Source organism: Crinia signifera, chromosome 1 (assembly GCF_055691185.1).
Source record: "Crinia signifera chromosome 1, ASM5569118v1, whole genome shotgun sequence".
Lineage (NCBI taxonomy): Eukaryota > Metazoa > Chordata > Amphibia > Anura > Myobatrachidae > Crinia > Crinia signifera.
This window is the reverse complement of record NC_139217.1, coordinates 171,026,767-171,040,612: the sequence shown is the minus strand read 5'-3', so window position 1 is coordinate 171,040,612 and position 13,846 is coordinate 171,026,767. Positions and strand designations below refer to the sequence as shown.

At 46.2% G+C, this 13,846-nt stretch overlaps 1 protein-coding gene across 15 annotated transcripts in view; it reads right to left on the bottom strand.

The window, feature by feature from the left end:
• The window catches only part of SEPTIN11 (septin 11), a 112,458-nt gene extending 108,501 nt beyond the window's left edge, over positions 1 to 3,957 (bottom strand). For all 15 annotated transcript variants that reach the window (XR_014471719.1, XR_014471717.1, XR_014471716.1 and 12 more), the window contains exon 1: positions 3,801 to 3,957. Coding sequence is in view for 7 of the 15 variants with exons in the window: in XM_083176946.1 (XP_083033072.1) it covers positions 3,801 to 3,827 (27 nt within the window). In the remaining 8 variants the exon portion in view is untranslated. The remainder of the gene's footprint in view (positions 1 to 3,800) is intronic.
• Between the last annotated feature and the right edge of the window lie 9,889 nt (positions 3,958 to 13,846).

The following is a 13,846-nucleotide window of genomic DNA, read 5'->3' as shown; positions in this document are numbered from 1 at the left end:
ATTTCTCAAAGTGAAATTTACTAATAACAGCTGTGCAATATTAGTCTGTGGGAAACTGCTTCTGAGAGCAAGAAAACACAGATTACCCTGATAATGTGCTATGGGAACATCTCTATATGTAGCTGTATACAAAACAGATGCCTTCAGCTGGCCATACGCTAGGCGATTTACATGCGATTTGGGCCCTTTTCCTGCAATTGCAGCAATCAGTTGCATAAAAGGTGTCCAAATGGCATGTGACTGAATTCAGGTCCGATGCAATGCGTGGGAGTCTGTGATTCACACTGGCTGCAGAAGCAATCTGTTGGATCACATCCAGCTTGGCAGGCTTGGCTGGGATCACATGCGATATAATGTATGCGCAAGGACCGCATCTGATATATTGCATGTGGTCCTACTGCCCAGGAAGATTGAAGAGAGAAGTGCCCTTTACATGTATGCTGTTCTGAATATAGAAATAATGCCCCGTACAGAGAGACAGAACTACCATTGATGCAGAAGGTGCCCACTGCTGCCTCTGTCACCCACTGTTTCTTCATGTCACACTCTGCCTTCCTCTGCTACCCTCTGCCTCTCCCTGTCACTTACTAATGTGTTGCATATTGTGAACTTGGGTTGGGGTGGAGGAGGGGGGCTCAAATCATATTTTTGCGCCAGGGACCACAACCCACAGGCTTCACCACTGTCCGTACCCACGGGATGACTGAGCATCTGTACTTAGCCCTTATGCACAGATCACTCAGCACAAATGTCACTTTTCATTTGTCAGGCACAGGCAATTGCATACACTTTGAGCCTGATTCAGGCCCATTTCTGATGGTGCGTTCACTTTGTGAAGGGAGAGAAGGGGGCAGGCAGGGGGCTGGAGCAGGGATGGGCATCCTCATAAAGATGCTGGGCATTCCCCTGCGAACGCAGGCATGTCAATGGCTGCTCGGGGAAGGCGGCTGACGTCACAAGAATGACTTTTATTTGCGTATGGGTGAAAAATCACTTTTTTTTTCCTTTTTCATTTGTGCAGCGCATGCAAGGGGATGTGCAAGTGTACACATCCCCTTGCATTCAAATGCGGAGATTCATGCAGGGATTCATGCAGCAGGGGAGGAGGGTGGGCGTTTCATTACCTTGCGGCATTTACCTGTTCGCTAGGTTGCGAACATACAAAGCCTAGCGAACAGGTCTGAATCAGGCCCTTTAGTTGTGTCTTTTAGGATCTTGTTTGATAATATCTGCATTAACCAATAGTTAGGAGCACTTTATGGATGTATTTAGAAATAAATGCATTGATAAAATTAAAACACAGTATATATATATATATTTTAATAGTTCTAACAAATGAACTATAGACTGGAGTATGCGTTGCTTTTACACACACTGTCTCCCCACACAGCAGATAGCCAGACTTTATTCAGAGAGGAAATGATAACTGTTTGTCCAAGGGCTGGAAGAGGGGGGGAAGCAGAGAGCGGGATGGGGTGAGGCCTCTCTATCCGGCCATTGCAGCCAACAAAGAGATGCCTTCAGATCTCATATTGTAACCTCTAACACCTCCTCTGCCTGAAATACTAGAAGCAGGCAAGTGGGTTAACAACACATGCCAAAACACAAGAGCCCCTTGTTGCCCTGGCTTCTTATCTAACTGGAAACGAAGACAAAATCGAAAGCTTTTGGAAAGAAATGGACCACAGGATAGAAGACAGAACCACACCCTGATATTTAAATTAGCCCAGCTTCTTTTGTGAAGCCAGAGAATGTGGAGTGCTAGACAATCTGGATCTGATCACATCATTAACCCCCACAATACAAAATCAACTTAGGTCAACTGAGAATAGCAGAACAAATAAGTTAACGTTCTGAAGGGTTCTGATAACTTTAACTGTGTGTAACCCATCATCAGTCCCTTGGGTGTACTTTGCAGAACGCAAAATAAAAAGCTAATGCTTTACCAGACGCAGAAAAATGCGGAGAGTACTTTTTATTATTTGTATTAATTCTTTATCTTTGTGTAGTATTAATACTGGAAAGTACATAGTGCGTTTAGAAAGGAGAGCAGCCTTTTACAAACTTGTATTTTGTAGCTTCATTATCAATACAAGGTTCTTTCCCTGGTTTATGAGGTATACCTTCTGCCTTACCTATAACCAAAGTAATACTAGAAACAGATAGTTAATTTAAAGGTCTGAAGTGCGGAAGATATAATGATGATTGTTAGCTCATGAGCTCAGGCATACGTCACATAAGTGTGTGCGCACGCACACAGAACAGTTTTTCCCTCACCCACATACATTAAGCCCACGCAAATGTTTCATAGGGAAAACCGTAATGTGTGTGTGTGTGTGTGTGTGTGTGTGTGTGTGTAAATCATCAAGCTGGCTGCTGGCAGCCTCTCATGGCAGAGACACACGAGCAAGGCTAAAAATACACTGCTGTTACATTGCAGCAGTGAGCAGCAGCCCGGGTGCTCTACTACCCCAGGCTATACACTGCCTTCTCCTGCCTGCCTGGGTGCTGCACTACCCCGGGCTATATACCCCCCTCCTCCTGTCTGCTTGCTGAATAACCCCTGGTTATATACCCAATACTCCTGCCTACCTGGGTGCTGCACTACCCCAGGCTATATACCCCCTCCTCCTCCTCCTCCTGCCTGGGTTCTGCACTATCCTGAGCTATATACACCGCCTCCTTCTGCCCGAGTGCTGAAGTACCCTGGGCTATATACTACCTCCTCCTCCTGCGTGGGTGCTGCACTACCCAAACTATATACCCCCTCCTCCTGCCTACCTGCTGAACTAGGCCTGGTTATATACACCCTCCTCCTGCCTGCCTGGGTCCAGAAGAACTACCCCTGGCTAGGTTACTGTATAGATGACAGTCAATGTTTTGACCACTAATGACTAGGCTGACACAGAAAAGGATCATCATATCTTAGGTCGACACTGCCAAAAGCTACACAAGCTAATAGACAACATAGGCAAGATCGACAGTGAAAAGGTAAACATGAGTTTTTCATGATTTTTTTTGTGTCTATGTACACTTGTACGTTGACATGGACACCGTATATATGTACCGCGTCCCCTCGCATGGCTCGCCATGCTTTGGACATGGTGCCTTGCTGCGTTTGGCACAATATGTTATTCCCACTCAATGCCCACTTTTAGTAAAGTATGAAAAACCACCTTTATTTAAAAAAAAATCATGAAAAACTCATGTCAACCAACAATCGTCCTTGACAGTCGACCATAAGCTTGTGTCAAACTTTTGGCAGTGTCAACTTAAGGCATGTGGACCCTTTTTCGGTGTCGACATAGTCACTGCCAACCATTAGTAGTTGACCTAGTGACTGTCAACGTAGACATTGTCCACTATCCACTGACTGCATACCCGATGCTTATATACCCCCTCCTACTGCCTGGGTGCTGAACTACCCCAGGCTATATACCCCCTCCTCCTGCCTGGGTGCTGATCTACCCCGTACTATATACCCCATCCCATCCTCCAACGCTGTCTTCATTATCTGATACTAGCGGTTCCCAGGACATGCAGCATTAGTGGGAGACAGGTAAAAATCAACCTGGTTAAAGGCGTTCATTTTTTTCTAATGAGGGGGGGAAGGGGGGAAGGGGGGAAGGGGGAGATGGCAAAGGGCTCATGCCAGTCTCAAATTCTAGGACTGATGATGATGATGATGAGCCTTCTCAAGCACACGAGGTCTAACTGCTACAATGGAACCTCACATTACTGCTACAAAGTGTCGTACAGAAACGCTTCATGCAAATAGCACAATACAAGCGCTGACTTACAGTCTGCCTGCCCACTGCGACTGCCATGCTGCTGTGCCGGGTGTAGACCAGAGCATGCGATCCTGCTGCTGCTGCTGCGACTGCCAGATGCTGCTACACACTCACACACTGACTGCTGCTCATCCAGCGCAGGGGGAACATGGCCACCACAGGGGAGGGTCTCTGCAACTCAGGAAAGGGGGAGGTCAGATGCACGAAGATACCCAGCCGCTCCTGACATACAGTATTTGCTCCTATTAGGTTTGGTTTACAGTAAAAACAGTTATTCAGATCATTTCCGGACCGTTTACTTATCCATGATGGTAACTGAGAGCCGTGCATGTTATCTGCCGTGTACACAGACCCCTGCTCCAGAAAATGGTGCATCCTGTGTGGCTGAGAGGAGTTGGGAGAGTACGGTTTTTCTCTTTATTAGTTCAGTCTTCAGTATAAAAACACAGTGCTATTATGCTGCTTGAAACAGGCACAGTTGTGTGCTGTGCTATATTTCTAAAAACCCCAGAGTGCCGCCATGGATGTACAAATATGGATGGGACACAAATCCTATTAGGAGGGCACCAGGTTGAAGTAAATTCAAGTTTACCGGGAGTACCGACACAATCGACGCATATATATATATATATATATGCGTCGATTGTGTCGGTACTCCCGGTAAACTTGAATTTACTATATATAAATATATGGTAATTGTTTCCTAGCACGGCCACAACGATCATGATCGTGGGCATCGTGAGGAAAAATCGGGGGCATCGCGGCCATCGCAAGCACTAAAAAATCGGGTGCGATGGCCGCGACGCGATGCCCGCGATTTCCCCATAGGGAACAATGTTAAATGCCTCAATTTAGCCGCGATGCCCCCGATTTCCCATAGGAAACAATGTTAAATGGCTCAATTTACCCAAATCATCATAGGGAACAATGTTAAATGGGCCATAAACCCCCCAAAACACCCCTGAACAGTGAAATGTCCCCCCAAAAGTATTTTACGCCACCCCACGATCAACGCAAACCCGAAGCGTGGCGAGCGGCGGCGGTACGCGTCCTCCGACCTTTTCATACCCCCACTTTCCACGTCGCCGTGGAGTTGAGAATAGAATAGTGTGGCGAGCCCAGCGAGCCACCGAGCCCGAAGCGTGGCGAGCGCAGCGAGCCCCGCGAGGGGACGCGGATACCTGTGAAGCCCGCGAAGGGATGCGTTTACCTGTGAAGGTATCCGCGTCCCCTCGCCACGCTTCGGGCTCGGTGGCTCGCTGCGCTCGCCACACTATTCTATTCTCAACTCCACACAGACGTGGATAGTGGGGGTATGAAAAGGTCGGAGGACGCGTACCGCTGCGCTCGCCACGCTTCGGGTTCGCGTTGATCGTGGGGTGGCGTAAAGTACTTTTGGGGGGACATTTCACTGTTCTGGGGTGTTTTTGGGGCTTTCTGGCCCATTTACCATTGTTCCCTATGATGATTTGGTGAAATTGAGGTATTTAACATTGTTCCCTATGACAAATCGGGGGCATCGCGGGTACATTGAGCCATTTAACATTGTTTCCTATGGGGAAATCGTGGGCATCGCGTCTGGACCATTTAAGCCTTTTTTAGCCACATACGACGAGACCGACGCGATTTTGACTTTTTTCAATGCATTTCAATGGGAAAATCGGGGGCATCGCGTCTGTCGCGTCGTATACCACTAAAAATGACACCCGATGCCCGCGATTGTGGCCGTGCTAGGAAACAAGTACCAAATATATATATATATATAAAAGAAAAATTATGTTTTAATAAACAGTTTTATACGTGAATATATGTATGGTTCTTGTGAAAAATTTGTAAATAAGGAAAGACAGGAATAACCATCACAACAGAGGGCGCCTAACACTATTGTGGTAGTATTGGGCAGAGGAAGCTCCGCTAGTAGGGAGCAAAGTGTTATTGGCGACCACCTACTAATAGCGCAAATTCCAGGAATTTTGTTGTTGTTTTATATATATATATATATTTATATGGTACTTGTGTAGTTCCATGCCGGCAGCCTAAGCTACGTTTGATTGAATCTACATTGTCAGCGTAGAACAGCGTAGCCCAACGGCTGCCTTACTTGTGTAGTTTCATGGCGGCAGCCTAAGCTACGTTGTCAGCGTAGCGTAGTAAGCGTATTGTCTGTGCGGCAATCCTGTGTAGTTAGCGTAGTCACCGTACCATCCCCGGGAGCTGCAGATCTGTCCCTGGCAAGCGTAGTGAGCGCCTCTCACACAGCGCCAGTAACCGCCAGATCCCTTGTGCTGGCGGACGAGATGGCGGAGGGGATCATGCAGGCACCTGCGGAGAGGCGCTCCACCTGTGTGAGATGCTTGTGCGTCTCAGACGCTTGTATGTCTAAGTTAGTATTGCGGCAGGGTACAGCAACCCTGCCGACAGGGTTAGGGGTTCGGTAACGCGGGCATCTCCTGCACAAAGGGGGAGGGAGAGGTGCGGTGCGCAAATGCGTCTCATGCACAATAAAGGACACATTTGCCAGTGCTCCATGTTACATACTGGCAAATGCCTCCTTTTCTTTTTGATCATTTAGATATTATTGTACTTTCTTCTTCTTTTTTATTAACCAAAATCCAGTTACCAGTTAACACATGTCGTCGTTACTGTTTGAGATGTATGATATGGCAGGTGTGAATGTGTTCCTGAAACATCCCCACTATCCATGCCAGCCTGAAGTGTGGTGAGCGCAGTGAGCCCCGCAAGGGAACGTGTAACGCATTACTCCCGACCATTTCATACCCCCACTAGCCACGTCGGCGTGGAGTTGAGCGAGGAGTGGCGAGCGCAGCGGTTTAATTTACATGTAATCCGCGTCCCCTCGCGGGGGTTGCTGCTCTCACCACGCTTCGGGCTCAGTGGCTCGCTGCGCTCGCCACACTTTATAAAATCAACTCCACACCGACGCGGATAGTGGGGGTATGAAAAGGTCGGGAGGACGCGTAACGCTTCGGGCTGGTGTAGATAGTGGTGATGTTTCAGGAACACATTCACACCTGCCATATAATACATCTGAGACAGTAATGACGACATGTGTTAACTGGTAACTGGATTTTAGTTAAAAATAAAGAAGAAAGCAACTTAACAAAGTACAATAATATCGAAATTATCAAGAAGAAAGAAAAAAATGAAACAGTTATTCTTCTGATTCTGCATTGACAGAAACAGATGCTGGCTATGCTAAGCAGCCGCTGGAACATTACTCTGATTCTGACAGGGACGCTCGCGGGAACACTACGCTACTTCTGACTGACTACGCTAATAACACTGGCCGCGGGAACACTACACTGATTCTGACAGGGACGCTCGCGGGAACACTACGCTACTTCTGACTGACTACGCTAATAACGCTGGCCACGGGAACACTACGCTGATTCTGACAGGGACTCTATGCTGACGACGTAACTGCCGCCGTGAAACTACACAAGTACCATATATAGATATATATAGATAAATATATATTTGTATCGGTTCGGCACTCACCACAATGTAACAAATAGTCCACGTGCCTTTGTAAATATAAACAGCATGCAAGAATCCCAGGAACCAGGAGACAACACGGCACTGCGGTAAAAAGTAGTTTTCTTTATTGCATCATCAGCCTCAAGGAGGCTGATGATGCAATAAAGAAAACTACTTTTTACCGCAGTGCCGTGTTGTCTCCTGGTTCCTGGGATTCTTGCATGCTATAGATAAATATATATAGAAACATAAATACACATGCATGCACACACATACATACATACATACATACATGCAGAGGTTAGACAAAAATATGCAAATGGAAAACTGATGGCATGCGAAAACTAGATGTGCGCCAATGTGCCACAGTAGCTTGTGTTTCCCTTACCTGTTAAGATGGCTGGAGGTCTCAGTTGCTGTATTGACATTGTCCTGTACAGGCATTAGTGTATCGGTCTGAGCTCACAAACTTTCAGAGAGGGCAAATTGTTGGTGCCCACCTAGTGGGTGCATCGGAGACAGCAGTAGCCACACTATTTGAGCTATAACTGTATAAATGGAGCCACCTTTGCAATAAGCCATTAGAGTCAACTGTAAGTGATATTATTAGAAAATGGAAGCATTTAGGAACAACAGCAACTCAGCCACAAAGTGGAAGACCACGTAAAATCACAGAGCAGGGTCAATGACTGCTAAGGCGCATGGTGCATAAAAGTCGCCAACACTCTGCTTATTTCATAGCTGAAGAATTATAAAATCCCACTGGCATTAATATAAGAAAAAAACTGTGGCGGAAGCTTAGTGGAATGGGTTTCCATGGCCGTGCAGCTACATACAAGCCCCATGTCACACCAAGGCCCTTATTCAGATTTGATCGCAGTGCAAATTTGTTCTCAAAATGCAGTGTAAAAATAATGCAGCCAGTATTTACCCTGTACAGAAAAAAAATAACTCACGCAAATCTAACTCTATCTGCATATGTTTCATCTGCCCCACCTGCAGTGCACATGGTTTTGCCCATTTTGAGAATAAATTTGTACTGCGATCAGATCTGAATAAGGACCCAAGTCAAAGGCATTTAGTGCATACACACTGATAACTATCCTTTACGATATCAGTCTGTGATGTCACCTGCCCCCTACTCTGTACATGCAGGCTATGAAGATATTGTCCGATTGAGCTGCATTTATAGACAATAGGGGAAAGGAGTCATTAATGCATACTTGCCTACCCTTCCGGAATGGCCAGGAGGCTCCCAAAAATCGGGTTCCCCTCCGGGTCCCCTGGGAAGGTGGGCAAGTCTCCTGTATGCTCCCCAAAGCCCCCACCTTCCCCGGACTTTTGAAACAAATTCCATTATTTGCAGGTCCACGGGAGGCGACAGGACTAAAATTATGCGAATCATTTTATTTTGCGTAATTTGTCATTTGAATGCAGCCTTGTCCCCGCCCCCTGAAATGCAGATTTGGGTCTTGCAACTTCAAACGTTGGCAAGTATGCGTTAATGATGTTCAGGAGAGCACATCATTAACTATATTGAGCATACACAATGTATAATTAATGATATCGGTATCGTGCATATGTTTAACTATAAATCACCCAGTGTCTACCCAGCTTAAGTCATCTCCTACCCTTAATGATGTCAACACTAATTTCTTTAAACTATTTTATTTCGACCACAGATAATGGTGCAGTAGCTGAGATATGTCATGCTAAATGGGGAATTCATCAACCTGACCCAGTCATCTAGCCATAATTATTCCCTAATTTGTTCAGATCCTTACATTTGCCTATTTGTCATGCTTCCAGCACAACTTAAAAAACAAATACTGTATATGACTGACACACAAAATCCAAAAAGATGGCACCCTTCTTCATACATTACAACAGAACCACGCATCCTAATCTTCCCCACAGCCTACCCTGCTGTTTCTGGACACCTCGCATCCTAACTCTCTCATGCACCCTGATATGTCCAGACCTCCCCCAGTCTAATTCAATCCTCCTGCAGCCTAAAGGGGCCAACACACGTAGAGATTTTCTTTGCATTCTGAGTGATGCTAGATCACTCAGAACTAGGGATGAGGGGGTTTGGATCTCCAAGATCCGAACCCCCCTGAACTTCACAATCCAAGCCGGGATCCGAGTCCAGCTCAGGTTTTCTCTCGCCAGACTCGGATCCTGCTGTCAGAGTTTTGCGAGATCCGGACCCTATATAGACCCTTGAAGCCATCTTCATTCCAGCATTGGAAAAGAGAGGGGGCTGGACATGACTGTTGTCTGTCTGAGGGCAGTATTCAATGTAAATACTCACGGCGTGCAGCGAATCCTGTTTAGGATTCGCTGCACAGTCGGCACTGCCTGCCGTGTTCCGGAGCCTCGCTGTCCTCCCTATTCAACGTCGCTGGGGCTCGCTGCCCCTGACGGCGAGTGTGAACCCCTTCGGCGGACGCCGCAGGGAGCCTGAGGACGGTAGCAGGCAGGGAGATGGAAGTCTCCGTGCCTGCCCCAGAACGTATGTGGGGGGAGGTGGGTTCCCTGGGAGCCAGTCTGCCCCCCGTGAGAGCCAGCATGGGACCAGGTATTCACTGCACCTGATCGTGCATATGTAATGATCGGGAGCAGTGAATATATGAATATCTAATGAGCGGCTCTCGGCTCCTGGCCCCCTGCTGGCTGCTCTGTGTAAAAAAAAATTTTTTTTATTAAATATATATTCATGTGCTATAAGCACATGAATAAAAATAGCATGCCCCATCTCAGAATAAAATTCCTGATTTTTTGACACCAAATGTAAAACAACAACAACTTTATTTTAAAAGTTCACTTTCCACTTCACCATGAAAAGATGGCGATTTGCTACACGGCGACACACGGCGAAAATCACTTAGAAAGATGGCGAGAAGTGCACGTTGATTAGGGTGATTCGCTTTCTGACCCAAAAAATCAATCTTCCAAAGTGAAAATAGCACAAATTCGCCATGAAACAGGGCAAATTATCCTCATTGAATACTGCCCTGAGTGTAGGGTGGCATAGGGTGTAGTCCTATGTAGGGAGGTGCGGGGTGTAGTCATTTATGGTGTCCTGTGTGGTGTCCTATGTATGTAGTGTCCTGTGCTGCCAGCCTGCCACAATTGTACACTTGCTGGGGCTGCTGTAAAAGTCCTGTGCTTTCCTGTGTGGTGTCCTATGCTTCCAGTGCTAGGGCTGTATTGCTGCCCTGTCCACCACATAAGTGGGTGCTGCCATGTGCTATTAAGGGGTGCCATTGTGCCATGCTGTCCTTTGCTGTAAAGGGGAACTGCCCTTTGTGCTCCAAATAAATGCAGGGGTTCATGTGCTGTAGGGGAGCGGTGCCCTATGTGTTTGCTCCATCCAAATGAAGGGCTTTTCCCATGTGGGGCTTTTCCCATGTGGGGTGCGCTGCCCTTTGTTCACTCCATTCAAATTAAGGGGTTCTCCCATGTGCTGTAGGGCTATGCTGCACCCTGTGTGTTTGCTACAAATAAGTGGGTTCCACCCGTGTAAATTTGTTGCTGCGTCCTGTGTGTTAGGTGTTAGGTTTGAGTAAGAAGACATGGAAGGAGCTTGGATTGCAGAGAAATGGAGGAACTTTAAGCTGGAAGGCAAGAGGATTGATTACCTTTAGGATGACAAAAGGTCCAATTTAACAAGGTGCAAATTTCATGAATGGCACTCTTAAGCGAAGGTTACATGTGGACAACCATACTCTGTCAACTGCTTGATGATGAGGAACAGCTTTTCTTTTCCGATCTGCAAAAACAAAAAATTGTATTGATTTCCATATTGAATGTTCTGATTTCCATATTGAAGAAAAGTCTTTGAAATCAGCTTGAACTGCTGGTATATCTAGCGGTGGAACGGACTGAAATTCTGGGACCCGTGAATGCTGACCAAACACTGTGAAGAAAGGTGTTGTGACTGAAGAAGAATGGTAAGCATTATTATGAGAGAATTCAGCCCAAGGAACTAGGTCAGCCCAGTTATCCTGTGAGGAAAAAGGAAAATGAAGACCAGCTATTGCTATCCAGAGTACAGAGGGACCTGTGATCATCTATGCCAGTGGGAACAACTGTGATGATGAGGATGTACACACTCAAGGGGGTGAGGAATTGGTGGATGATGATGAGGACGCCAACATCTTGGCTCTGTAGAGCCACTTTGTACAGGGAGAGATTAATTTGCAGCTTGTTTTGTCGGGGCCCAAACAAACCAATCATTTCAGCCACAGTCATGTGGCAGACCCTGCTGCTGAAATGATTGGTTTGTTAAAGTGTGCATGTCCTGTTAACTATACACTGTTTACTATACACTAGGTGGGCGGGCCCAAGGACAATTCCATCTTGCACCTCTTTTCTTTGCATTGTGCTGTTTGAAACATTGGTGGCTCATTTGTGGGGGCTCATACAAACCAATCATTTCAGCTACAGTCTTGTACCAGACCCTGCTCATTTTGCTCCTCTTTTTCTTTGTCTGCCCTATCAGTCCAGGGGTGCTGCTACCGGTCTGCTGTGTACTAACTAGTTGGGTGGTTGAAGACAGACTTGTCACATGCCACGGCAGAACATGGTGGGCACAGTAATCACCTATCCATGTGCACCGACAGCTGGCATGTGTCCGGCGATCTCCCAGGCCTGGCATGCAGCAGCAGGTCATGGCGGCTGTGTGAGCGGCAGTAGGGGGAGCTGGAGGTGCGGCAGTGAGTAGTTGATTAATGGCACTGGGAGGCCGGCACTGCCATCTTGGTTCAGGGCAAGCTGAGTACTTGGCCAGGTTAGAGTCTTTCCTCCCTCTTTGCCCAGTCAGCCAATGGCAGCCGCCCCTTAGTTATATAGGGGATCTGCCTAGGCTGCTCTGGGTCAGTACAAAGAGTCTTCTGAGCTGTGCACATCCTGGGAAGATTTCTGGCTATACCTAGTGCCTCTGCTTTCTCAAGCCCTGCCTGTCAGTTTACTCCTGCTGGACTCTGACGCCATTGCAGTCTTCACAGGCTGGATTGGACTGTTGGCCTATTCGTCCACTCATTCCTCGCAGTACCCTCTGGATCCAAGTTCCGATCCAAGTCCAAGTTCGGATCCAATTCCAGTTCCAGGTTCAACTTCAGTTCCAGGTCTCCAAAGTGTTTCAATTTCTCATCATCGGATCCAATCGCACCATTATCAGCCTCAAACTTTGTTCCGGATAAAATCAGTCAGCATTGTTGTCTTCTAAATCATCGTCTCCAACTTCCATTAAGGTCCTTTTCAGCAACCTCTAGTTCCAAGTTGCTCACAGAAAGACTTGCCATTTATTTTGCCACAGACTTTTTTCAAAGAAGTATTTGAGTTTGCTATTTGTTTTTCCCCTTTATGAAATCCTTCATTAAACCTGCTCATTTCAACCCTTCATCTTCTGGTCAATCTCCAGTTCCGTAGCACCACACGATACCATCAAATCCCCAGCCCGTGACAAGACTGAAGTACAATCTGGACAATTGTGGTTTAAAGGAAGAAGGCAACTGAAGATGCACTCCGTAGTCCTGGAGCAACACTAAAAGTGTAAACACAGGCCAAGGCCTTAGCATTTCCTTGCCACTTGGTGTCATTGACAACTTGTTTTGCCCTCACTTTCTTTTTTCTTGTGCTGCAAGGAACCAGGAACCATCATTTTTCCGAAACCATCTTTATTCAGTTATAATCATCTTTGATGCCGAAAATACGTAAATTCGTATTCATGGCACATTTGTATTCGTATTTACTAATATGAATGTATACACCATATAGACAGAATACGGGTAGGAATCATCATTCTTATTTACTAATTTACTAAGCGGCCGCTAATTGCCTTTATACAGCCGCTAATTGCCGCAAAACTACGCCTGGAATAGGTGTATTTGGCAGAAGCCTGCACAGATCAGTGAGGTCCGTGCAGGCTTCAGTGTAGAAAAAAATAGAATAAATAAATAATAGCGCTATATACAGCCGCTAAATATGAATCCAGCGGCATACGGCCGCATATGCCATCGGCCAAATACAAATCAGTAAACCTGTCAGATTAGTAAGTCTTCCCTATTTACAATGCGGATTTTGGATAAAATACGACTGATGGCAGGTGTATGCATTCATATTAAGAATGCGAATACGACTGAGTCGTATTCATACTCTTAGTAAATTTCTCCCACTGTATTTTTAGCTGAATGGCCTCACGCACGTGCGCTACAATCCGTATGCATGCACAATGATTCGATAATAATTCAATACGCATGAAATCAGCATTTAGATCTCGATATTGTGCATATTATTTGAATTTATCGGCTAGTGTGTACTCACCTTAAATGTCTTTTACACCTTCAATTCTAAGATGTTTTATCCTTGCTCATTTGGACGCACAGTCGTACACCAGGAATGGCTCTGAAGCGACATTTGTATAAAGTCACAGACATGTAGGCAGCAAAAGATGCAGGCAAGAGCCCCACTGTGTCTGATGCAGAATCAGGCTCAAATCACCCTTCCAGTTCCACAGCATGATTCCTACTTTGTGTTGTGAAACTACTGGT